Below are 27,175 nucleotides of genomic sequence, written 5' to 3'. Positions count from 1 at the left end.
TTTTCTTTTTGTTATCAGTCGCTACAGAGAGTTGACTCATGCTTTTTCCTAGACATACAGAGGCAAGTGCCCCTGGTAAAAAGAAATCTGAGGATTCCATTTTTATGGAACTATTTCCGTTTGGAGAAAAAGCCAGAGAAGGTAGGTGACCTACCTACCCAGGTCTTGGGGAACTGGAAGCAGAAAGAAATCTGGCTTCCAGCCCAGAAGGAGAAAACATTGGGTTCTCTGTGCAAATGCCCAAACAGTGCCGAGCTAGCAGTCTGTGATGAGCAGGCCTCATCCCTAGTGGCTATGCCCACAGAAAGCTGTGTGTTCTCTAACGACAGTCTAAATCGCTTAAAAAATGGAAACACCAGATGGTTCCGTTTAGAATGCAGTCCCGTTAGCTGACAGGCTCCATGTGCGGCCTAAAATCAATCAACGTTTATCAGCTGCATAAAGGATGTTGTAGTGGGATGTTTTATAGAGCAGGTAAACGGAGGGGATGGCCGCCTCAGGAAACACGTGATGGTTCAGGGCTGTGTCCATCTCGTCCACGTACTCAACCTGCAGGGCGATGTTCAGCGCCTGCGATAGGGCAGTGATCTGGATGTGGTCACACTCCATGGCCATGGGCTCCACCTCCTGCAAAGCCCCAAGGGAAAACACCCAGTTTAGTAGGGGTGAAGAATAGCAGAGACCAATGAAGTGGTCAGAAGTCAAGAATAGGAGCTAATCTTCACAACAGCCGGGAGGTAGGTGCCAGCAGCTATTTAGCAAAGGAGATCACCAGAAATGTAAGTTTTGAGTCGAGATCTCTGTGATGCCACATTCTGCTTGTGAGAAGGAGATACTTGGAAATATCCCTGGAAAGAGGTTTTCAGCGGGGCCACCTTTGAGTCAGACACTCAGCAGGGTTTCAGCTCACTCAGGCCAGGGAGTGAGCTTACCAGAGAGTGAGGGGCAGAGATGACAGAAGCTGGCAGGTGTGACCCACATTTGGACAGCTACCACTACCCGGGGAGCTGGGTCTTCAGAATCCGAGAAACCCAGACACACTAAGATATCTGGAACAAAACACTTCTGGGGGCAAAGGTGACTCCTGGGGTGCTACTCTGCAAATCTGTACAGTCCAGTGAAAGCCCTTATTTATCGTGTTGAAATCCTTGAAGCTTGGAGAGGGAAAGGAACTTTTGAAAGCCACCTGAGTCAGGCAGATCAAACAGAACCTGTCTGAAGGTCACACACACACACACACACACACACACACACACACACACACACACACACACACACACACAGAGTTCAGAGTTCCCAGAGCCTGAGTCTGGCTACCTACATGGGTGCAGAAGTCCTTGATGTCCATCTCTTCATCGATGAAGTGGCGGAAGAAGTCTGCACGGTTCTTGATGAAGGCCGAGGTCAGCAGTCGCAGGAATTGCACAATGTGGTCTGAGGAGCTCTGGTCATTGAACACTTTCAACAGACTGGACACGGAGCCGTCCTTCTCCACCAGCTCCACCACACTGTAGAACTGTGATGGACAGGCATCATGGGGTGGCCCAGGCTGGGCCTGCCTGCCCTCCTTAAACATTGCAAAACTCCCTCCCCCATATAGATAGATAGATAGATAGAGAGAGAGAGAGAGAGAGAGAGAGAGAGAGAGAGAGTCTTGAAGTATAGAAGAAATTATAAATGAGTCTAAATTTGGAAGCTCAGTGAAAGATTAGAAATGTTTTGTGTTGGGGACCCAAGCCCAGGGTCATGTCTGAGAACCAGCGACTGAGATCTCAGGCACTAGAATAGACTGAAGGGGAGACAAGGGGAGTCTCAAAGAAGGTGTCTCCTCCCAAAGGGAGAGCAGGAAGGACCTCCAGTGTCCTGGATCCCCGCATCTCCCATGCAGCAAGCACTCTGCTGGCTCAGCTGAAAACAGTAGGACACAGTCCCGTGGCAACTATGTGAGCTCTCAAATGCTCACTTGGTTACCCTCAGCAGGCTAGCCCATTGCACTCACAGCGTTAAAGAAATTCCGGAACTTGTGCTCCTCAAATCCAGCAGCCAGAAGGTCGTTTGGGGTCTGCAGCACATGCTCTTTGAACCTAAATGGGGAACACATTAGAGCTAGTGTCACTCATCTCCTCAGAGGTATCAGAGTAGAAAGACCTCTGCATTCTAGAAGACACCAGGGGAGGCCATGTTGTGCATGACCCTTGAGGGCTGTGCTAAACCCACCTTGCAGGGGAAACTAAGGCCCAGAAGCACTCAGACACACCCTGTCACTGGGTGGAGCTGCCTTGCTTCCGGGTGGGGTATCTAGAAGGTTCCAGTGACACCCCTGCAAGAGTGTGGAAAGCACCTGTAGTCATTGGTTCCATCCAGGCCCCCTTTTTTGGGGAAATGCTACATTGGACCATGCTCAGGATTTCCTACTAGCTGTGCTCAGGAATCATTTGTGGTACGGCTCAGGGACCATTAGGGATGCTGGGAATTGACCTCAGGTTGGCCAAGTGCAAGGCAAGTGCCTTAACCTCTGACCTATCTCTCTGCCCCCATCCCCGGCCTCTTGCCTCTCCCCACTCTGCCATCACAACAGGCATCTGGGTGTGGACATTGCTGCCCAGTGACCATTGGCTATACCCAAAAAAGATTACCCAAGAACATCAAAACCAGGGAGATGCCCCTGTCCCAGGACAACTCACTTGGAGATCTCTCGGCTCTTCCCCAGCAGGGACTCTAGGTAGGAATAGCCCAAGGCCCGGTAGAAGCAGTTCCCATCCCCTTTGGTCTTACGGATCGCGGTGAATCTTTTGCTGAGTTCCTGCAGGAGGAATGGAATGGAATTGGGTCTGAGTAACCCCTGAGCACCAACATGTGTGGTTCCCCCCACAAAAAAATGGCACTGACCCCAATTCTCTACCAAAGTCTCTGCACATGAGAGCACATTATCATCTCTTTGAGGACACAAAGGCAAAAAAGAAAAAAATAACAGAGATGGTACAGTAGGTAAAGAGCTTGCCTATTACTGATTTAGGTTCAATTCCCAGAACCCCATCTAGTCTCCCAAATCCTGCCCAAGAGTTATCCCTGAGCATGAGCACAGAGCCAGCATGAGTAAGCCCTGAGCACAGCCAAGTGTGGCCCCCAAACCAAAGAAAAGGATTTGTCACCAAGATCAAAACCCAATGTCAAGACACTCTGGGAACCTTTGCTTTTGCTCAGGATCCTGGTCCCAGCTCAGGAGCCCAGTTTGTTTTGAGAGCAGCACCTAACCCTTAGCACCCAGCGCCCTCTACCTCTCCTTCCTGCAGAGTCTCACCTGAATCTTCCTCTGGTAAATTCTGTTCTCAGGGTGATCCCGAAGAATTGATAGGATGTCACATTTTTCTGATATTAGGTTGAAGGATGATGTTTCACTCTGAAAGAGAAAACAGCCCAGCTGAGCTATGGCAAAGGGAGCTTGAAAGCCGCCTTTCACGGGGTGGAGGGCTGGACTCAGCCCAAAGGGTGCCTGGAGGTCTTGCATCTCTTTCCCAGCTCACACTATTTTGCATCCTCTCTTTCCTCACTATCTTGCATCCTCTCTTTCCTCTATCAGTGTCTGAAATTGAGTCTGCACTGAGCACACACACATGCTGGAAATATGGAATCAGGATATTACATATTTCACTCATCCACTAGCAAAGCTCCCAGGACCAAGGGAGAACTGACAGGTCGTCCAGAACCCGTGGGATCACCCTACTGGTGGATGGGAACAGCACCATCTATTGGCGAAAGCTCAGAATGCAGCCCATGGAGACCAGCCAGGGCAGTCCGAAAAAGGCGGGCAGGGAGGACACTTAGAGCAGCCGAAGCTCCAGGACTAGGGAAAGTGCAGGACACGAAAATTGCAAATCTTGGTTCCTCTGAAGGAGCCTCCCAAGCTGTTCTCAGGGGAGCCCTGACCATTCCTGGTAATAGTCAGCCAATGAGGGGAAGAGTTTCATGCTGGGACTGAGGATGATCTATTGCTTGGAACTTGGGTGGTATTGGGGACCGTCTGGTCACCCTAGGGACCACACTCAGAGATGCTGAAAGGTGAGTGATCGTGGTACAGTGTCTGAACATGGTGGGCTGCAAGCTGGCTGCTGTCATAGGAGCTCCAGGTCTCTGCATCTCACTGCCATCAGTCCCATCTCCCACTTAATACTCTCCCACCAGACTCAGGGTTCAGTGTAGAATGTGCACCCCGGCCTTCAACCTGCTCCAGGTCCAAAATGGAGATCGTGTAAGTCAGTGATGTATCGTTGCAATGAGAACAAGTGTCCTGGCACTGGTACAATGAACCGGAGAAAGTTTCTGCACCCAATGCACAGCTGGAAAGAAGCAGGGTCGGGGCGTTGGATGATGGAAATGCAGTTTCCAGCTTCGACACTGTCCCTTTGACAGTGACAACATCACAGCCTGTCACCAAGGTCCAACCCAGAAGTCTCTCAGTCTCTTCCCCTCTATTCCCAGAGAAACCCTTGCTTGTCATTAGTTCCAGTTTCCAGTATCCACTCCCAGCCCTTCAGAGGTGACCCCTCCAGGGTAGCTTCCTATGTGCCTTCCCTTTGCATGTGGCAAAATACACATGGCATATGTGCCCCCTGACCATCAGTGTGTGTGGGGGCCAGTTAAATTGGGTGCAGCTGACTCTTACCACCAAACATGTGTCCGAAACTTTCATTTTCCCAAACTGCACTGTGGCAGTTTGGGATACCAAACTGAGCTACCAGATGCCCCCCCCCCACACACACCACCCTGTTTCTCCTCACCCCCAGCACACTATCCTCCTTCCCCTCTTGTGTGAATAAGCCTCTCAGAGAATTTTTTGCATCTTCTTTTCTTTTTAGTTTTTGGGCCACACTCGATGGCGCTCCTGGGCTACTCCGGGGTTACTCCTGGCTCTGTGCTCAGAAATCATTCCTGCCCAGCTTGGGAGGCCATATGGAGTGCCGGGGATCAAACCTGGACCAATTGCAAGTTGGCTGCATGCAAGACAAACAACCTACCTGCTGTGCTATCTCTCTGGCTCAACACTTTGCAGTTTTAAAACTGGAGCTGTTTGGGGACAGAAGGGGCGAATCAAACATCGTAAGGCATTTGCCTTGCATTCAGCCAATCTGAGTTTGATTCCCTATAACCCGTATGGTCCTCAGGATTGATCCCTGAGCACAGCACTACTAGGAGTTAGCCCTGAGCACTGCAGGGTCTGGACCCTCAAAAGAAGTAAATAAGAAGAGAGTTGTCTTATGTGTGCAGGTATTTTTAGTGTGTGAACACAAGCATTGTGGTCTTTATTTCTTGATTTTTATTTTTATTTTGGGGCCATACCTGGTGACACTCAGAGGTTACTCCTAGTTATGCACTCAGAAATCACTCCTGACCTAGGGGATCATATGGGATGCCAGGAATTGAATCCAGGTCCATTTTGGGTCACCTGCGTGCAAGGCAAACGCCCTACTGCTGCACCATCACTCCTGCTGTGGCCTTTATTTTGTTGTCTCCTTTTTGTTTGGGGACCCCAGAAACTGTGCTCAGGGATTACTCCTGGCTCTGCACTAAGAAATCACTCCAGGCAGGGGCCAAAGAGATAGCATGCTGGTCAAGCATTTGCCTTGCATGCAGAAGGATGGTGGTTCGAATCCCGGAATCCCATATGGGGGTTCCTGAGCCTGAGCCTGCCAGGAGTGATTTCTGAATGTAGAGCCAGGAGTAACCCCTGAGCACAGCCGGGTGTGACCCAAAACCCAAAAGAAAAAAAGAAATCACTCTAGGCAGACTTGAGAGATCATGTGGGATGTTGGAGATCAAACACAGGACAGCCATGTGTTAGGCAAAAGCCCTACTGGCTGTGCTATCACTCTGGCCCTTTCTTTTTTCTTCTGAGTCCTCTCTCTCTCTCTCTCTCTCTCTCTCTCTCTCTCTCTCTCTCTCTCTCTCTCTCTCTCTCTCTCTCTCTCTCTTTTGGTTTTTGGGTCACAGCCGGCAGCACTCAGGGCTTACTCCTGGCTCTATGCTCAGAAATCGCCCCCGGCAAGTTCGGATGACCATATGGGATGCCAGGATTCGAGCCACCATCCTTCTGCATGCAAGGCAAATGCCTTTACCTCCATGCTATCTCTCCAGCCCCTTAGTCCCCTCTCTTAACAAAGGCCACCAGCACCCCCTCAGTACCAGGGAGGCTGGGTGACTGCAGCTCCTTCTAGTGCCCCTCTGGTATTTAGCTGGACAAGTGGGTCTGTCCAGCTGGCCGCAGCACCTCCCAGCCTAGCACCCTGGGGGAAGCTGGAGTCTCAGTTTCCAGGCCCCAGATAAAGTTCAAGCTCTGAGGCTAACCCTTTCTGAGCTGCTATGGAAAAAAAAGAGACAAGCCACACCCCACATCAGAGTGTCCTGATCCCACCTCCTCTAGGGGTTCTGCCTTTGATTTAGGACTCACCAAGATGCTAATGGAGAATCCCAGGCAAAGCCCACAGGCTTGGAAACAGCTGTGCAAGGGCTCAAATCTGGTTTCCAGGAGAAATGGGGAGCAGGGGACCTTTTTCTTTCCAGCAGCCCCTGGGAACTGGCCCCATGAAGATGCACACCCATTTAGGGCCTGCCCAGGAGCTTTGGATCCCTGTCCCCTTGGAGAGTACTGGTGGCCATGGAACCCTTCCTGAAACCTGCCTGGGACCAGACATCACACCCCTTTGCTTCTCTCTCATTTATTCTCCAAACCTCTGCCCAAATCCAGCCTTACACACAGAGCCCCAAGGGGCCAATCCACCACCAGCCTGGGACAAGCAAAAACTTGCTTGCCAACCTGCAACTCTTCCTCCCAGTCCAGGGACCTGGCCATCTTGAAAGATTCTGGAAAAGATGATGTCACGTGATGTCAGGATGAGATTCCATCCCCAACCCAGCCAGGGTCCTGGCAGGAATGCTGCCAGCCTTTAGCCTTTCAGATCACACTACCTGAGAGATGGACCAGAGCTGGGGGTCACCAGGTGTGCCCAGTGTCAAGTCCTTCTGGGGCAGTGTTCAGTAGGGTAAAATCCCTCACGCTCTGCCTTGGTAAGCTTTGGACTGGCTGGGGGGTGGGCTGAGGTAGATGTGAGGGGGTGTCTTCACTAAAGGGGGGTTTGGGGGAAGTAGGAACACACCCTTTTAAATGCTCCTTTTAAATGCCCTCTTCCAGGCCTTGATGCAGGAGAAGCAAACACATTCTTTAATGAGCTGACTAATAAGAGGCTTGGCCACCAAAGATGAAGGGGAGCTCCAGTGCCCCAAAGTAGCTTCCTGCTACTGCTACCACAAATTAGCTCATATTTTCCCCCAGCTCTGACTCTCTCATTGTATCCCCTTCCTGTCTTGCACTTCTGGGCTTTCTAGGAGAGAAGTCATCTGCTTCTTAGCTTCTGGAAGCTTCTATGACTAACGCCTCCTTTCCTCTCCCTGTCTATATCACACCTCCTTTCTTGGCCTTCACACCTCTTATAAGGATCTGGTTGATACACTCTTGGGCCCCCCTGGGCAATGCAGAATGATGGTCCAGACCCCTTCATGCCTGCACACCCCCAAGGTGGAAGGAGCCCTTCCACAGCTTCCAGGAGTTGGACAAGGGCAAGTCTAGGCTTCTCGCAAAGCCCCTCACCTGTTCTTCTTGTGGGAAGTTAAGAGAGGGAAAAGTTGCCCTCAGCCCCTTCTACACAGGGGCCCAGGTCCTGCCTGGCCCTTTGGATCCTAACTTCAAACCATAGATTTCTGGGCATGTCCCCCAGTGGCTCAGAATGGCTGCCCACAGTCTGTTCCTGGGGCTCAGCCTGACACTATGTCCATTATCTTCCCTTGCCCCCCTGCTACCTCAACTTCACAAAGGTCCCTCTATGTGACCAGGACTCATGTACCATGAACTCTGCTCCTGGATCCACTCCAGGAGACCCAAGAGATGCTGCAACAATCTCAACCTCCCCAACCTGACTTTGTCTCCTGTCCTCACTGGCCCATGTCCCCCATTGCTAGCAGAAATGCTCTCATAAGGAGAGCCCCCAGACCCTACTCCATGCTGCCCTCACTCAGGACAGGACACACTCGGATCTGAGCCCAGGCACTGAGCCACTCTGTCTTCTTCCATCTACCAGTGGTCCTCAAACTATGGCTCGTAGGCCACATATTGTATTTGTATCTGTTTTGTTTCTTCATTGCAAAATAAGATATATGCAGTGTGCATAAGAATTCATTCATAAGTTTTGTTTTTACTATAGTCAGACCCTCCAATGGTCTGAGGGACAGTGTACTGGCCCCCTGTTTAAAAAGTTTGAGGACCCCTGAATTCTAGACACACAGTTCCAACCTCAGGACCTTTGCACAGACAGTTCCCATGGCTGGGATGGCTCTGGCTAGGCTTTGGCCTCCTTGCCTGAGAAAACTTTCCTGGCCACCATCTGTTTTTGTTGTTTTTGTATTGGGGCCACACCCAATGGTGCTCAACTCCTAGTTCTCTGCACTCAGAAATCATTCCTGGTCAGGTTTGCAGACACCATATGGGATGCCAGGAATCGAACCCGGGTCAGCCAGGTGCAAGGTTATGACTCCAGTCCATGATCACCACCTGTTTAAACTCTCCTGGGCTCATTCCTACTGCCTTGACATACTTCAGTTCTTCAGTGTGTCATGTGACGTGTGTGTCCACTGAGTGACTGGCCTCCAGAAGGGCTTCCTCCCGCAAATGTCAACTCCATGACACATGCTTGTTCTCAGACCCCCACCCCGGGCACTGAGAACTGAGTGAATGAACAAAGGGTGAGCGGGCTATGGCCTCCCCCTGATCACTTCCAGCCTATGTCTACCCATCACCCAAGAGATCAAGTCCACCCCCTTTGCCAGTTCTCCCCACAAACAGAAACAGTGAACCCCACCACGGCTCAGCGGGTGAGGCCAGAACACTCATCTGGACTCACCAATTTCCTCCACTCACCTATCCCCCATCCCCTCTTGCTCCTCCACCAGGACACCCCCTTCCGCATCGTTTCCGGGACAGCCCTCAAGTGCTCTGAGGTACCTTGCTTGGAATAGTCTTCCTAAAATGCTTCCTGATGACTCCTATATATCCTTCAATGCCCACTTCAAGACCCCACAGTCACCTGCAGGCCCTGTTTCCCCTCTGCTGGAATCAGTTGGCTCCCCTGCCCTCAGAGTGAGCTCTGCAAGGTCCCCCCTTCCAGGGACTCACTCAGACCTGATTCCTGGGGGGGGGGGTGTTCTATTGGAATCCAGGGACAGGAACTCTCTGACCTGGAGAAGATGGACCTTCTCTGCGCCCTCCACACATCTCAGCCATATGGCACACCTCAGCGCTCAATAAATGCTGAGTGACTCAGCCTCTGCCCTGGGGGATCCCGCCAAGCCCCCCCACACACACACACACATAAGCCGAGCTGCCTTAAGTCCCTCTGCCAGGCTCTGGGGGCATCTCTGCAAGGTGCAAAGGCTTTAGAGCACCACATGCCCTTTAACTTCCTGTCTCAGAGTTCAGAGCAGATGGGATGGTGAGTGAGTGGTTCTCAGGGCTGCACAAAGCTAGAGGGTGAGGCTCCCAGTCAAGGGGCTTGGGGGCTCCCATTGCTCTCCAACCAGTGATAGAGGAGACTGCAGTCTCAGAATGGTTGAAGGTGGCTAACCCCATTATTACCCCAGTTCCTGCCCCTCCCAGGAGGCTGGCGCAGAAACCAGAAGCAGCTGAACCTGGTGACCCCTGCCAGGGTGCAATAGGGGGGCAAGGGGGGAGAAGCAGGAAGCAGATGCTTTGAGATGACCTGGAGGCTGGTGTGCAGAGAGACAGGAGATTGAGGCCCCACTATCCACACTGCTCTGGGAATGTGCCAGGCCCCCAGGGCACTCTGAGCTATGCACCTGCCCAGCCACATCTTGAACCGTGACCCAGACACCACCGGAAACACCCATGTCCGGTCTCCAGTGTGGCAGGAACCCCCGGGGTGAGGACCGGGCTGTAGCTAGAACACGGCTTCTCCTGGTGGTGGTCGCAGAAGCCCATGGGACATGTGAGCAAAGGTGGGAGGCATGCCAAGGGGTGAAGGCAGAATTTGAAGTCGGGGACTTTAGTCCACAAGCCTCAAATGTAAGGGTCACAAGGTCCCCTCAGCTTTGCCTCGAACCTTCCTACCCCACCTGAAAAGCCCCAGCAGTGCCATGGGGAGCACGATCTTGGGAGCACCATCCTGGGAGTTCCATGCTCACCACCATCAAGTCTCAACAGCCCCTTCCGCTTCAGCCTCAGTTTCCCCCACTACCCAAGTCTGGGGGGTTGGCCTCTGAATCAGAGGGAGCCTCTGAGTTTTGCTTTGCTGGGACCCCCATATCATATACCTCGTTATAGCCTCTCCAGGGGGTCCCCCATTCTCTCCAATCCACTGAGTCACCTAGGAGGCATGTTGGGGGAAACTGATGGCTGAGTCCCAGGGTAGATGGGGCTCTGGCTGCATGTGGGGGGGGACTTCTCATAAAGGGGTTTATTGCCCTCCCCCAAAGCTGCACTTCCAAGGTCCCCTCCACTCCATGAGCACACCTTACTTAGAATGTCCCAAGGGATGGCACCCTTGGGAGCACCTGGGTCGAGCGCGACAGTGTCCAGTGGGGGACAGCGGGGCGCGATCTCCAGCCCCCCAGGGTCTCCAGAGGAAGGACGGGGTGGGGTGGAATAGTTTCCTCGGGGTTCTAATCCCGCGCTGAGGTGGACGCCAGAGCTCGGTCCGGGAGAGCACCTGCGCCCTCGCTTGACCGCGCCCCCTTTCCGGATGCCCCCCACTTCCAACACCCACCACTGACCATAGTGACCGGAGTGGAGTCTTCGGGCCTGGTCCCGCCCCAGCGATGAGCGATCCGGTGCGGGAGGGCGCCGCGGGGGTGGGTCACGGGTTGGCTCCACCGTTGGGGCTGGCGGCGGGGGGCGAGCTGTGAACACACCCGACCGCTCCGCGGAACCTGCGCTTAGCCCTCCACCGTGTCCCAGCAAGACACAAGCCCCCGAGACTGACGTCGGGAGCGGCCAATCAAAAGCCGCATCTGGGGACGTCACAGAAAGTGGGTGGGACTTTACGCCCTTTCAGCCTATGCGGATCGGGTCCATTTGACAGGACGCCGCCCCCTTTAAAGACACAGAAAACCTTCCTACTGGTCCAGGTTTTCGCCCCACCCAGAAAGACAGGTTTTAAGTTTGTAAAGACTGAAGGGCTGGTTAACAAAAGTTGCCACTTGAGGTCGCCTGAAAGATTAACAAGCCGTAAAGAATTCATCAACAAGGTCAGGTTAAGTAGAGTTTGATCCAGATCAGAGGATAGGCATTTAGAAGACACTTGCTCAATAATTGCATGAAGATCCTCGCCTGCCCTGTTGTGCTGGAGCTTCTCAACCCTATTTTATCTCCTTCCAACTCATGAATCAGTTGGTTGCCAGGTACCCAATTAATTCATGTTTGTTGAATGAATGTCCCAGGACGGTTTGATTCTGGGCTTCTGCAATTGGAGGACAAAAAGGAATGTCCCAGGCACAGGCTGTGAACCCGTTTGTTTGGGCGACTCACCACCCTGCGTACAAGCTTATTATTACTGCACATCAAACAGGAGAATAGGAAGCATTCAAAGATTCGTTGGTCAGACTTGAGCTCTGCTGAGGAGGAGGGAGAGGAAGATGGTGGCTGGGGTAGGTGGGGTTGTGCATGCATTTCACAAATATTCACACTTTGAGGGATGTAGGAAGCAATGCCCTGGCCCACTCTTGCTCCCCCAAATGGGCAGTAGGTTGGGCTCCTGGGCAGACAAAAGTGGAATCATCCAAGAATGGATTATCTACTAGGAGGCAGGGAGATTGGATCAATAGAGCAGTATTATTGTTTATTATTATTATTATTATTAGTTTTTGGGTCACACCCGGCAGTGTTCAGAGGTTACTCCTGGCTCTACGCTCAGAAGTCGCTCCTAGCAGGCTTGGGAGACTATATGGGATGCTGGGATTCAAACCACTGTCCTTCTGCATACAAGTAAACGCCCTACTGCCATGCTATCTCTCCGACCCCTATTATTATTATTATTAAAGAAGCAATAATAATTATAATCATCCTCATTATTAGAACACCCATTTTCATCAAGCATACTTTACTGTGTACAGAACTCTAGCTTATACTCACCATGTATGAAGTGATACCAGCCAGGAGTGATCCCTGAACACAGGACAAGGAGTAAGCTTTGAGCACCACCAGGTGTGGCCCAGAAGCCAAACAAAACAAAATAAGGAATCCAGTAGAGAAGATAGTGCAGGGACAGGACCCAGGAACTCCTGCTTCGAAGCCTTGAAAACAGTTTCAGCCTCTTTCTTCTTGAGGGCCAAGCCAGAAGGCTCTGTGTGCATTTATTTCTCATTATTCTAGTCAGGTTCCTTCCCACCGTCAATGTTTGAGTAAAGATAATCATACGCAGGAGCCGGAGAGGTGGCTCTAGAGGTAAGGTGTCTGTCTTGCAAGCGCTAGCCAAGGAAGGACCACAGTTCCATCCCCCGGCATCCCATATGGTCCCCCCAAGCCAGGGGCAATTTCTGAGTGCTTAGCCAGGAGTAACCCCTGAGCATCAAACGGGTGTGGCCCAACCCCCCCTCAAAAGATAATCATACTCCAAAATTTTCAAACTCACAAACAGGAAGGGACGAAAGAGCTGAAGGAGGTGGAGTCTGGGGTGGTAGATGGAAATGAGACTGTGGTGGTAATGGGGTGAAATATCATGACACACATTGAATGACAATTCTGCCCACCAAATAATACAATATAATACAATAATACAAATACATACATCATGTTATAAACCAAAGACATTGCAATTCTTTTTTTTTTCCCTATGAAATATATCCGGCAGCCCCCAGGGGTTACTTTGTCCTGGCTCTGTGCTCAGAAATCACTCCTGGCAGGCTCAGGGGACCATATGGGAGTCCAGGGATCAAACCCAGGTTGACTGCATGCAAGGAAAACATCCTACTAGATGTGTTATTGCTTCAGCCCCATATTTGTGCTTGGTTTTAGAGAGGTAAAAACCTAAAGAAGGAAAGAAAAGAGCAGCACCGTGCTTTTCCAAGCTGAGCCCTGTGGCATGGTTCTAAACTGCATCTATCAACACCAGCAGGTCTTTCCGCAGTGCAGTAGTTTAGGATAGCTTGATACACATGCGTGGGGTGGTATCTGGGTATTCAACAGAAATGACACAATATTGTACAACAGCCAACCCCATGTGCATGATGTGGGCATGGCAATCCTGGGGCCCCCAAAGGTTGGTGTGTGTGTCCCAGTACACTCCTATCTTATCAGGGAGGCCCAGCACTGAAGGAGTCCTTGTAGCACCAAGTCTTTGGGCCCTTGCATTGAGTTGCCCACCTGGTTAACTGATAATTACCAATGGGGATCCCAGGGACCCCTGAACACCATTTGGGAGCACTCCAAGGTCCAAATGTTCTGCTCTGTGATTGATGGAGCCCTTTCTGGACTGTAGCATCATTATAATTAGGGGGTGGTGGTTGGGAGGGCAAGAAGGAGGAAGTTCAGTTATCTTAAGCAGGGCTTGAAGTTCATTTATGTATAATGTGGGCCACATATGGCACTGCTCAGGGCTTACTCCTAGCTCTGCACTCAGGAATCACTCTTGGTGGGGTTCAGGGGACCCTTTTGGATGCTGGGGAATGGAACACTGATCAGCTGTGTGCAAGGCAAACACCCTCTCCATTGTGCCTAGGGCACTCCAGTCTTAGGGTTTGAAGTTTAAATAAAAGTCTTGGCCCTGTGTCCCTGTCCCTGAACTCTGCAGGTTTCCAGCAGATGAAGAGAATGTGTGAGGAAGAGCAAGAGGGGAGGTATGGGGGCTCAGCACGAGGGGGGGGGGGGGGCACAGCAGTTCCCACATCACTACAGGCTTAACCTGACCTGTAGGTGGCGGTGTGACCCAGTCCCACCTGACAAGACATTTGTTTTATAGCTGGCACGACTGTTTCAAAGATGCTGGGGAAAGGTGCTGGGTCAATTGGGCTTAGGGACCTCTAACCGAGCCTATACCCTCTGGAGTGCCCTTCCCAGGGGGTATCAGCAATGGTGGGATAGGAAGAGGGGAAAGTTCAGGTGTGGGAAGCAGGGGCCATTCTGGGCACCAAGAGCTCTAGGGAAAGCATGTCCAGGTCCACTAGGGTCTGAACCCCAAGTCTACTAATTGTGCTTCAGAGGCTGCTGAGTGGATGGAGGGGAGGAGCCCACCCCAGTACACACACTCAGACAAGTCCAGGAAATGCACTAACTATCCCCTTTCTCAGAAACTCAGTTTCCTCACTTTGAAAGCAGAAGAATGGCATGGCTGCAACCAAGGGTGGTGGTGGTGGTGGTGGTGGATTTTAAAAATGGACAACAGCATTCAGCAATTATGATTCATAATATCATAATGCAATAAATTCATTTTTGTTTATTTGCCTTTTGTTTTTGTTTTTGTTTTGGGGCCACACCCAGCAGTGCTCAGAGGTTACTTCTGGCTGTCATGCCCCCTAGAAAGAAGAAAACATTTTTCGCGCCCCCTGCATGACTGTAAATAGTATTTTTATTTAAAAAAACTTTAACCTGCAAAACAAAAATATATAAAATAATTTGAGCGATTTTTTTTAAATTAGAGGTGATGTCTGGATTAATGGCTATAATGAACACGTTTTGCAATGCATAGCTTTTCAAAGCGGGGTTTGAAGCAACTCTCAGCTCCAGAGGCATACAGAGACATAAACACGAGGCTTAGCTTGTTATGACAGTGTTTGCTGAGGTCAAACGTGCCCCCCCTTTACGGAGCCTCGCATCCTCCCTGGGGGACGTGCCCCACTATTTGAGAAGCACTGAGTTAGGCAGACATGGTGCAGAGTCTGCACATGGTTGATAGGGCTATGGAATAAACAGAGCTGACTCCAAAGAAACTGACTGCTTGTGATTATCTCTCCACCATTATTCTATGTCTTCAGACCCCTTCACCAAAGGGGCTCAAGGTGTTGGGCTGGGCTGTGCCGAGAAAGACCTCACCCAGACACTAGACTAGGACCTTAGACTTTATCTTTTATATTAAATCAACAAGAAATCACTCATGGGACTGGAGAGATAGCATGGAGGTAAGGCGTTTGCCTTTCATGCAGAAGGTCATTGGTTCGAATCCCACATCTCATATGGTCCTCCGAGCCTGCCAGGAGCAATTTCTGAGCCTGGAGCCAGGAATAACCCCTGAGCGCTGCTGGATGTGACCCAAAAAAACCCAAAAAAACAAAAACAAACAAACAAAAAAAAGAAATCACTCAGGCAGGTTCAATACAATAATAATAATAATACAATAATATCGATATTAATAATATTGATTTTATTACTATTAATAAATTCTTAACATCAACATAAATATTAGAGTCCACAGCGAACAAACTAGTGCAATTTTCATTGAAGACCGGATCTAATGCATATTCACATTAGCTCACTCCGCCCTTCCACCAGAATGCAAACAACTGGGAACTGAAAGGAGAAACAGCAAGTCAACTCAAGCTGCTAGACTGACTCAGAATCCGTTCCACTGTCCACACCTCGGGGAGACTCCTGTGTAATTCTCCAGTGCTGCCGCTAGGGGGCAGAAACTCATCGCTAAGTTTGCAAGAATCTAGTGGGGGGGGTTATTCTCTTTTCTGTGTCCAGTTCAGGTCTCAGTTGCAGCTTGCAAATTCTGCACACAGTTTCATTCCCGGGGAAGTTTCTGGCTTTTTATTTTTATTTTTTTCTTTTGTTTTTGGGCCACACCCGGTGACCTCATGGGTTATTCCTGGCTAGACACTCAGAAATCGCTCCTGGCTTGGGGGACCATATTGGATTCCAGGGATCGAACCCAGGTCTGTCCTGGGTCAGCCGCGTGCAAGGCAAACGCCCTACTGTTGCGTTATTGCGCCGCCTTTCCCTTTTACTGGGCAGTGCTCAGGGGTTACTCTGGCTCTGAGCTCAGAAATCACTCCTGGCAGTCAAGGGGAACCATATGGGATGCCAGGATTCGAACCACCGTCCATCCTGGATTGACTGCATGCAAGGCAAATGCCCTACTGATGTGCTTTCTCTCTGGGCCTGGTTTTTCATCTTCTTGAGGCTCAAGAGGAGTTACAGACAGGTCCAGGCAGCAAACCAGAAGTTGAGCTGGGACTTGAACCCCAGGCCTGTCTGAACTAGAATGGTGGTTTTCCTATGCCTTGCAAGCATAGCTGAGCCTCCAGATGGGGAAGCCCTCAATTAACCAGATAATGAGACTAGAAACAGACCACCCCCAGACAGTCAATGAGGTCTTTGATGTTCCCTGATGATGTGGGGGCGGAGGTTGCAGAAGAAAGAGAGAGACCATGATCTCCCAGTTCTTGGACCTGAGGGAGGGGCCAGGCTTAGATAGTTGTTTTCAGTGTATGCTACATGTCTTATAGTTTTCTTCTGGACTCCAGGCTACCACATGTTCCTGGACCTCTTGGCTGGCTGCAAGGTCTTCCTGGATTGCTCCACCGTGGCCTCTAGCTGGCACCCCTCATCCCCCAGCACCACTCTCAGGGAAGTTTACAGAGACAGTGTCAGCAGGCAGAAGACAGGGCCTCAGAAGGGGTGCAGCGAAGCTTCTAAGCTGCACCCAGATGCCCCCAAATACCTGTCAGCTAGCATAGCTCCTCCCACCCAGACACTGCCCCTGTCCTGTGCAGAGCTCTCTCTCTCTCTCTCTCTCTCTCTCTCTCTCTCTCTCTCTCTCTCTCTCTCTCTCTCTCTCTCTCTCTCTCTCTCTCTCTCTCTCTCTCTCTCTCTCTCTCTCTCTCCTTTAAGAGAATTCCCAATGTTTGAGGAAGAAGGCAAACCCTGTGCCTAGCTTCACTGTATCCTGGTTTGGGGTCTCCTCAGTTCAACAATTCAACCCCATTAAGCGAAGCTGGGTGTGTGACCCCCAGAGCAGAGACCTGTAGGCTCAGGGCCAAGACCTTCCTGCTCGCTTCTCCAGGCCTCCAATCAGCAGGTCTCTGAGTTATTGATCACCAGATGGTCTCTTGAATGTTGAGGCTGATCAAGTCCCAAAGGCACTAGAACTTTCCATCAGCCTCCCTGGTGCAGCTATGAGAGGTGGGTGGCAGTTGGCAGTCACCTCACTGTTTCTCACACCTCACTTATACCTCACATCCCCTGCCCAGGCACATAGGCCACCAAGGGCTTCTGTCCTGTGATTAGAGCTTAGGGCGCAGAGGGGTAACCTACAGAGGGTCACGCTGGGATGAGGCTGCATCCCGGCTTTGCTGACCCTGAGCCCCAACCTGTTAGGGCTAAAAGGACAAGAAAAGACCACCCCTCCCAAGGGCCAGAGTAGTAGTACAGTAGGCAGAGTACTTGCCTTTCACACAACTGACCCAAGTTCAATTTCCAATTCACCCCAGAACCACATGTAATCCCTTGAGCCCTACCAGAAGTCAACCCTGAACTCAGAAACAGGAGTAAGACCAGAGCACAAATAAAGTAAAAAGAAAAAGAAGGCGCTCAAGCAATAGCACATAACGTAGGGCATTTGCCTTGCACAAGGCCCACTCAGGCTTGATATCTGGCATCCAATATGGTCCCCTGAGCATCACCAGGAGTGATTTCTTTTTTTTTTATTTTTTTTTTTTTTTGTTTTTTTTTTTTTGGTTTTTGGGCCACACCCGGTAACGCTCAGGGGTTACTCCTGGCTATGCGCTCAGAAGTCGCTCCTGGCTTGGGGGACCATATGGGATGCCGGGGGATCGAACCGCGGTCCGTCTCCTAGGCTAGCGCAGGTAAGGCAGGCACCTTACCTCCAGCGCCACCGCCCGGCCCCACCAGGAGTGATTTCTGAGCTCAGAGCCAGGAATAACCCCTAAGCACCACTAGGTGTGGCTCATCCCCCCCACATTTCCCCCCAAAAGAAAAAGAAAATGTGTGTCTACTGGCTATTCTAGCACAAGGCTCCGGGCGGGGGAGAGGCTGAAAAGGTCAATTCTGAACCCCTGTGAAGTCATGTGACATCATGTTGCCTCCTATCTCAGGAACTTGGGGCCCCCGCCTCGCACCTCAGCCCTGTTCCAAGCCTAGTTCCCCAGAGAAGTTGGGGAAAGTTGGGGGTGAGACCTGAGGGCCCTGAGATGCCCTGAGCTAGCTTTGTCCTTTCTCTCCAGGCCCCTCAGACTGTCTGGGGGGACTTTCTTCAGACTCTCCATTTTGTAGTCTGTCCCCATCCCCCTGGGCTTGGCCTGGAACCCCATTTCTCTCCTCCTCCCTGATGAAGCTCAGGTCTTAGCAACCCCAAGGTTAAGGCCTTACCCTTAGCTCTGTTACTGCCTCAGCAGGTTGTGGACAATAGAGACATCCCACCCCAACCCTACAAGGGCCCTTTCCCTGCATTTGGAGCTGCAGAGCCTAGGCCTGGAGTGCAGCAGCCTGGTGTCCTTGAGCTCCATATTCTCAGACTGCTGTTGGGTTTCAGCAAAGCCCTAGAAAGCTGCTTAGGGTTGTTTTATTGGGGAGAATATTGGGGCACAGGGGTCTGCAGTGGGAGGCAAACATGAAAGAAGTCTAAAACTTTGGCCTGGCAGGGATGAGGAAGGGACTAAGGCAAGAGTGAGGTCAGGGTGTGGTGAATAAGGAAGATGTGAGGTCAAGTAGGGGTGAGGTAGAAAAAAGAAGGGGTGGAGCCGGAGAAATAGCATGGAGGTAAGGCATCTGCCCTTCATGCAGAAGGTTGGTGGTTCAAATCCCGGCATCCCACATGGTCCCCCAAGCCTGCCAGGAGCGATTTCTGAGCATAGAGCCAGGAGTAACTCCTGAGCGCTGCAGGGTATGACCCAAAAAAACAAAACAAAAAAAAAAACAAAAAAAAACCAAAAACAAAAAAAAAAAACAAAGAAAGAAAAAGAAGGGGTGAGTAGGAAGAGTCAGTGGTGAGGTAGACAGGAAAGGGGTGGGCAGGATAAGGAAGGGGCGATATATAGAAAGAAGAGTGGGATAGGAATAGGTATAGGGAATGAGGCAGGGGTGAGGTAGAGTGAGGGAGGAGTGAGGTGGGGCCAAGGAGGGACAAGGCAGGAGTAAGGTGGGTGTGGTGGGTGAGTGAGAGAAGCAGGATGAAGTCTAGACCCAGAACTAAGCTTTCCCAGCATTGAGAAGGGGGCTCTTAGTGCAGCCGAGTCTAGAATTAGGGGTCCCAGGAACTGTCCCCCACCTCAATCTCCCAATCCCATGGACTATTCTTTCTCTTCCTCCTCCTCTCTCACTTGATTCCACAAGCCAGACCCTCCCATTACCCCCATCAAGAGAGGCCCACAGCAGAGAGAAGGATCCACCCCTCTTCCACAGCTGCTATAGGCCAGGTCCCAGCCCCTTGCACCCCTGACTGGGAAGCCAGGAGGTGCCTTCAAGGGCAGAGCTATGATGAAGAGACAACAGAACCCCCTTTTTAAAGCCTTAATAAGGCCTCCTGGGGCTGGAATCTGACCCCTGAGCTTGTGTGTCACCCCACAGCAGAAGGGAGAGCCAGATCAGGCCTCTTGCCCAGAATTCCACCCCCGCGGGCTAGGCAGCCCCAAGGCCCCCAACAGAGATCCCTGACCTTTCCCTGCTGTCAGGAGAGCCCAGGATGTGGCACAGGGGGTGGGTGCTTCAGAACCAGGCCCGGCTCCCAGCTGTTCAGTTTTTGGAAAAGTCCATCCTGCCTGACGACCTCAAAATGCAAAGTGGGGGTGGGAACAGCTCTGGGGTCTCTGGAACTAAGTAGGCAGCTCATTTAGCTGAGTCCTGTCTCTGTCTCTGTGTCTCCATCTCAGTACCCTACCCCTGCTCCCTCCTGCCTTCTCATTCCCTCTGTTCCCTCAGTTTGCAGGACTGGCAGCCACGTTGCAGACCTTCCTTTGTTCCTACTCACCTTTGGCTGTCAAGGTCTCAGAGCAGAGGAGAAGACCAGTGAGAGGCACAACACACAAAAAAATTACATTTCTATTCAGGGATCTGCCTGACCAACTGTCGTCCTGAGGTCCCATCTTGCTTATCCCCAAACTCAACTCTGACAGAAGTTTCCAGCCCCTCCTTCTCATGGTGCATAATAACACTTCATACAAGGCTAACAGCTTAGGGAATGGAGATTTCGAAAAGCCAAGTCCTGAATGAGGAGGGAACCTGCAGGTGCTTCTCGACTCATTTCTCCCCAGCCCTGCAGTGGTCCTTGAAAGACACCAGGTCAGCTGAGGGTCCAAACACAATCTCTAGTTGATCTCCGTCTGTCTAGGTCACATGTCTGCCCGTGGGTGGCAAAACCCATGAACATGGATTCTGCAGGTAGAAAATCATAAGCATCGAAGTGGACCTGCACAGATCAACTGCTGATGTTTCTGGTAGCCACATCTATTAATTTAGCTACTTAAAATTTATACTTACTATAATTTAGCCAGGTGAGGTAGTGCTGGCCACACAAGGTGGTGACAGCCAAGGTACTATGAAAATCAGTTGTACCTGCACCAGCTCCCACCAGTCCTGCTGTCTCCCTCTTCTCTTCACTCCCATTGCAAGAACACTGTGACCTCAGGAATGACAGGCTTGGAAGAGGGAAGGTGACTCCTAAAAGCTGTCTGGACACCCGCCTGATCCCCAGGAGAGGAGCCATGGAGTGACTGATAACAATAAGGATTCTCCCATGTCAGGCTGGGGACCTGGCACAGAGGTCGAGCATGAGGTTCTCATGTGCTCCTCTCCCTCCTCCCACCTTTCTTCCTGATCCCTTCTCCCACCCTTCTTCCTTGATCCCTCCTTCCACACCTCCTCCCTGACTCCTCTTTCCACTCCTCCTCCCTCACTCCTCCCTTTCTCCCTTCCTTTTTTTTTCTTCCTCTTGTCCCACCCCTTCCACCTCTTCATCAGCTGGGCTGGCCTCTCCGGGGCATCTGTGCCAAGCAGGAATCCTCCTCACTTTTTCCTTAGCTAACAGCAGCCCCCATGGAGGGTGGCAGCCAGCTTCTGTGCAGGCAGAGACACACAGGTACCTGCTAGCTGCCTTGCAGTGCAGGGGGGAGACCGGCAAGCAGGCATCATCGAGGCCAGGGACCCTTGCTCAGCACCCCACATGGTGCCCACACGGGCAGGAGGAGCGAGCTGGCAGCACCCGTGAGGGCCAGCTGCAGCTTGTTGACGGCCGTGTCAGGGGCAGGAGATGGGCCAGCAGGCACCCAGCCTGGAAATCCGCTTCGTGCCCAGGCCCCTCCAGGGACGTGTGGCACAGCACGCAGGTCCATCAGGGCCAGACATTGATGCTAAACATAGGCCCAGAGGCCAAGAGGGAGGAGAACACAGACGGGGGTGAGTGGGTGCAGGGGGAGTGCAGCCTCGTCCTGTCTGGCCAGGCGCTCTCCCCCAGCCCAGTCAAGTCTGCCCAGCCTCCGCCCACTGGTGCCCAGTCTGCCGGCAGGTACAGCTCGTCACACGCTCCTCTGGACCAAGCCAGCAGCTGTGACAGTGCAGTTTGGAGGGTTGCTGCCCGCTGCCCACTCCAAGGCACCAGGAACTGGGAGAGAAGCCAGGGAGGGTGGGAGAGAGCCAGGTTCAGCCCAGACTCCAGGGACAGATGGCTCTTGGACCCATCTCTGGGCATGTCAGGGGCACCGTGTTTGAAGCTGAGACAGAGCAGGCCCAGGAGAATTGAGACACTGGAGCCCTCCCTCCCTCACCCCTGTTTCTGCTCACACCAGGATTCGGGGGAATCAGATGTTACTTAGCAGGTCCGAAATCACTTCCAGAGGCACCCTGAGATTGAGGCCCTCACAGCACAGCCACTCCCTGCCATCCTGAGTCTCAGCCTCCAGAGTTTAGAATGCTTGATTTAAGCTCTCATAGAACTTTCTAGAAGACCTGGATCTCCCTTAGTCTGGGCTCTTGGCTCAGGGTCAGGTAGGTATTGAACGAAAGTTCAAGTTCCCAGCTCTTGGAACACTGGAGAACAGGAAGGATTCATTCATCTGTATAGGACCAGTGAGCTCCCTTGCTGTCCCCGAAGGGGGTCCGAGTGAGTGTTCATCTTCTTGTGAGGAATGTGAGGTGTGCACGCTGTGTACATGAGCTAAGCCTGTCAGTGCATGCAACTCACATACCCCTGGCTCTGGGCTTGTACCCCAAGGGGCACCACCTCTTCCCTGCTTTTCTAGATCTAAGGCTGCTTTTCCCTCCATGGCGGACTTGACCTTCTAGTTTGGGCTTGGGCACTGTTCAAGCCAGGAGCCTCTTGTCTACCAGCCTTGGAGGGTTGATTGTAGCCCACGCCCCTCTTCCCTGGGCAGGCAGCACTACCCGAGATCCAGAGGCCTCCTGAAGTGTCTCTACACAGACCAGACTCCAGGGGTGCTATTGGCCTCATCACATCACAGCCCACTTCCAGGGTGCCCACCATGGCTGTACCACCTAGTGTTCCCAGTCCTGCTCCAGACCCCCCAGCCAGTCCTCCTCATCAGAGCAAGTACAGGGTGGGGGTAGATCTAGGGTGTCAGGCTGGAGGACTTCTCTCTGATGGCACATGGCCAGGCACCCATGGGTTCCCAGAGGGGCAGGGAGGGAGGTGATAGCTACAACCTGCGATGGTGCCCAAAGTGAGCAAGTGCTCATCTTCACATGTGTTTGCAGCCTGGACCTCTCTCCTTGCAGCTGTGCCCCTGCAGTTCTATCCTACTTCTCCTGCTGTGGCATCTGGCACCCCAAGAGGTTCTTTCTAGGGAACCCCCAGGGCTGGTCTGTTGCTGGCTCAGCCTCACTCTGTAGCCCCAAAGACCAGGAAGCTGCTGACCCTGCTCAAAGCAAATTTATTTGCAGGGAGACCTGTGGCAAGTTGTGAATTGGGCTTGTGGGTCTCTTGTGGGATTTCCTTTTTTTCCCTGCTGACTCAGACATCATGAGGTCATGCCCACCTCCTGTATCAGCTCAGCTTCAGCTAGCCCCAGCAGCTGTGAGAGAGTGAGAAAAAAATCTCACCCAAATGGAACCTGAGTGGGTTATTTGAGAATTTCATCCAAGCCTCAAAGGCAAGGAGCAAAGGTGCCCATACCCCGATTCTCAGCAGATAAAACTGGGGTTCCAGGCTGGAGCTAGGAGAGAAGAGAAAAGACTGGCATTCCTCAACTCCAGGGCTGGAAAAGGAACTGAAGGTGCTGTCTAGACGTGTGTGTGTGTGTGTGTGTGTGTGTGTGTGTATGTGTGTGTGTGTGTGTGTGTGTGTTGGGGGGCTTCCCTTGAAACAGAAAAGAGTCACCTGCATAGGGCTGAGCATGCATTTGCCCCGCATGTCCCCATGTGTCTCCACCAGGCCCAGCACCCTACTGGGACTCCAAGGATGCTCATATGAGGGATTGGGAGGTTCTGGGGCATGCTGGGTTCTGCTGCAGTGGGGTCCCTTACCCTGGGCCTGCACACTAGGAGAGTTGATACCTCACTGAGGGCAGACAGGTTGTCTGATTTATAAATTGGGGAGTAGGAGGAAGGCTCCCTAGTCCCGTGGATGATTGTCCTTCTGGTCTGTAATTTTTATCCAAATATCAATCATGGCTACCCCAGGTGGCTCAAAACCAGCAGCCAGCTTGATCTGTCCTGTGACCGCTGACTCTCTCCCTTGTGTACAGTGGGGCAGTACACAGAGCAACCAGGACCAGGCAGCCAGCAGGGGTCCTGCGGGGTGTTGAAGCCCCATCCCAGTGGGAGACATCCCCCATCTGAGCATCTCACATCTGGAGTGGTGAACCACTCAATTGGCTTTTGCTGACTGGGAAGATAGTCCATTCACTTCCTCTGCCATTTGCCTTGGCTCCTTGATTTGAGAGTTGGAGGTCCTGTTACTGCAGAGAGGTTAAGGCTGGGCTGTACCCCTCAGTGCCCAGAGCTGATGGAAGAGGGGCCCAGGGTCCTTCCTGCCCCTCCCTAGCTGAGCCCTCCTCCCCTCCTAGGGTCTTTGCCATTCCTCCCTGTCCTCCCTCCGCTGCCCTTATTGAGGTTCAGGCTCTTTTGTCTCTGGAAGCCAGAATAAACCATTAGGAGGGGCAGCTAGGGCGTGACCCGGGGCTGAGATCACAGGCTCTTGCTTAGCCTGAGGGGCTCCATCACCAGGGTGGGGTGGCTGGAACTTGGCACTGATCCACACCCGGGCTCCTCCACCCACCCACCCTGCCTGATCCTCTCTCCGCCCTTCCTGGAAGAGGTGCTGGGGTCTTCAGGAAAAGCAGCTGAGCCCAGCTTTGCTCTGGGCACTGTGGCTATAAGATGTTCTTCACTGTGTTCCCAAGACACACACATACACACAGCACATACCACACACATATGCACACACAAAACACATGCATCATACATACAGAATCATATACACGCTTCACATATTCCTGTGAAATGCTCCACACACATTCTAGGCTTCCTTTCATGTTCATTTTAATTGGAATTCCTATGAATAGAGGTGTGTGTGTGTGTGTGTGTGTGTGTGTGTGTGTGTGTGTGTGTGCGTGTGTGTGTGTGTATACATGCTGGGTTCTTATGTGTCTCAGAGCCAGGTTTAGGCTGCCCAGGAGGGATGCAACAGTCTTTCCCAGTGCAGGTTCCAGAGCTGCATGGCTGACCTGCCTGTGAGTGCAAAAGGCTCACAGTTATTAAGTGAGCACTTATTGGGAGCCAATCTCTGATCATCAAAACAATAGCAGCAACAAAAGGAAGAAGAGGTAAGAGGGTGAGAAGACTCCAGAGAAAAATCAAGTGGGAGGAGTTGATCAGCCAACAGCTGAGTGATGCTTCTAGAGGTTTAATCCCTGGCACCACTAGGCATGTTCTCTGAGCACTGAGCCAGGAGTATCCTCTAAGCACTGCTATGTATAGTCTCCAAAAGAATAAATAAATGAATTACAAAGTGGAAAATACCGGTGTTGGTGAGGTTTTGTTAGTAACGACCATCTCAGCTCATGGTACCCGGTGACGCTCAGGGGTTACTCCGGGCTATGCACTCAGAAGTCGCTCCTGGCTTGGGGGACCATATGGGACCCCCGGGGGGATCGAACCGCGGTCAGTCCTAGGCTAGCGCAGGCAAGGCAGGCACCTTACCTCTAGCGTCACTGCGCTGGCCCCGGCCCCAGCTACCTTCTTTCATATTCGCCTCAAACTGGCAACTGCCCTGAGTCCCAGACAGCAAAATGGTTAGCGTGGGAGCTGTTCCCTGCACCAGGCGCTACAGGAAACGCATGGTCCTGAGGGATTCACCACTTCCGGTCCACTTCCGGTTCAGGTCTGCAGTTGAGGAAGCAAAGTGCTGCTGTGGTGGTGCCCACAGGAAGTTCAGAGAGGCTGGCTCAGAGTGCAGGAGTGTCGCTCCTGTAGGAGGGACCCCTGGGGTGCTGCTGTGATGGATCCAGTTGTGAAATGAGCAGAGTTGGATGCCACATGCACTTCCCCGCCAACCGTTATTTTAATCACCCTGGCTGAGGACCACTAGGCCAGGTGGTCATGCTGGTTCACTGTGATGAAATCAGCCTCAGAAGGGAGGGAGGGAAAGCAACAGAATTCCCCTGTACAGTAGGTAGGGCTGGGACCCCCATGTCACCCCACCTCTTACTGTGGAAGGGTGGGGTACCTTTTGTCTGAGGCTTTGGAAACTTTCCCTGCAGCTGGGGAAGAAGAGTGATGGGGGATGTGGAAATTCACCTGCTGCTCCTACAGCCCCAAGGGGTCATGCCTCTTCCCATTGGGGTCTGAACAATTTCTGCTAGCTGCCAAGACACCCTTATAACTGTGTGGTACCCACAGCCTCTCCAAGCAGCAGCTTCCCCCTTCTTTAAGTGAGGGTGCTGTTATAAGCCCTCAACATCCATGTCATCTGGACACATCAGAACAATAATCAAAATGTGGCTAGTCTGGCCCCCAATCCCACTGGCTATTCAACCTCATTCATTGTTTGTCTGCAGGACTCCACTTCTACAATTTTGGTTCCTAATTTTGTTCTTTTTTAAAATATATCTTCCTCCTTTCTTTCTTTCTTTCTTTCTTTCTTTCTTTCTTTCTTTCTTTCTTTCTTTCTTTCTTTCTTTCTTTCTTTCTTTCTTTATTTCTTTCTTTCTTTCTTTGTTTCTTTCTTTATTTGTTTCTTTCTTTCTTTCTTCTTCTTTCTTTCGTTCTTTCTTCTTTCTTTCTTTCTTTCTTTCTTTCTTTCTTTCTTCTTTCTTTCTTTTTCTTTTTCTTCCTTCCTTCCTTCCTTCTTTCCTTTCCTTCCTTCCTTCCTTCCTTCCTTTCCTTCCTTCCTTCCTTCCTTCCTTCCTTTCCTTCCTTCCTTCCTTCCTTCCTTCCTTCCTTCCTTCTTTCATTCTTTCTTTTGTTCTTTCCTTTTTAGGTTTTTGGCCCACACTCAGAAGCACTCACCAGTCACTTCAGGCTCTGCACTCAGAAATCACTCCTTAGCAGACTTGGGGGATCATATGGGATGCCCAGCATTGAATCTCGGTCAGCCACATGCTGTCATTCTGGCCCCAACCTTTTGTTTTCTTTTTAAGTCACACCCCAACTTGCCTTCCATCTCACCTTATTCCCCTTATTTCACTGAAGTATTGACAATTTCCACTGAGTTTCCTCCTTTTTTCATCTTGTCTTCACCAGTTTCATGCCCTTTCAGGGAATAGATAGGCAAAATAACCCATATTGTCTTTTTCCACCTGACACAGTTTACTTGGAATAATCCCTTTGAGCACCTTCCATTTCTCTGTGAATGGCTAAAGAATATCCTTTTTAACAGCTGAGTAATATTCCATTGTGTAAATGTGTCACGGTATCAGCAGGCACTTGAGCTACTCCTATATTTTCACCATTAAAAACGATGTTACAATGCACATGAGGAGCTTAATCACTTTTTTTGGTGTTCATGTTTTGTAGTATTTGGTGAGAGATCTAGAACTGGGGTGGCTGAATTTATCTTCTTTCTTGAGGAATCTCTGAACTATTTTCCAAAGTGATTGCACCACTTTTCTTTCTATGGAGCTCTGTTCACTGGTGATTCCCAGAGTTTGCTCCTGGCTCTGTGCTCAGTATCACTCCTGAGCAGAGCTGGGAGGGGACCATATAGGGTACTGA

The 27,175-nt window shown here is 51.4% G+C and overlaps 1 protein-coding gene across 1 annotated transcript; it reads right to left on the bottom strand.

Moving 5' to 3' along the window:
- Nucleotides 1–381: 381 nt before the first annotated feature.
- On the bottom strand, nucleotides 382–21,339 carry OTUB2 (OTU deubiquitinase, ubiquitin aldehyde binding 2). The gene is made up of 8 exons (XM_049770731.1): nucleotides 21,171–21,339; nucleotides 10,579–11,070; nucleotides 6,812–6,858; nucleotides 3,302–3,400; nucleotides 2,685–2,803; nucleotides 2,000–2,084; nucleotides 1,322–1,516; nucleotides 382–627 (listed from the first exon to the last, which is right to left on the bottom strand). The coding sequence occupies exons 1-8, from the start codon at nucleotides 21,337–21,339 to the stop codon at nucleotides 421–423; spliced, it is 1,413 nt and encodes a 470-aa protein (XP_049626688.1). The 3' UTR covers nucleotides 382–420.
- Nucleotides 21,340–27,175: the final 5,836 nt, after the last annotated feature.

Source organism: Suncus etruscus, chromosome 3 (assembly GCF_024139225.1).
Source record: "Suncus etruscus isolate mSunEtr1 chromosome 3, mSunEtr1.pri.cur, whole genome shotgun sequence".
Taxonomy (NCBI): domain Eukaryota; kingdom Metazoa; phylum Chordata; class Mammalia; order Eulipotyphla; family Soricidae; genus Suncus; species Suncus etruscus.
The sequence above is the reverse complement of the archived record's forward strand: the minus strand, read 5'-3'. Positions and strand labels throughout refer to the sequence as shown.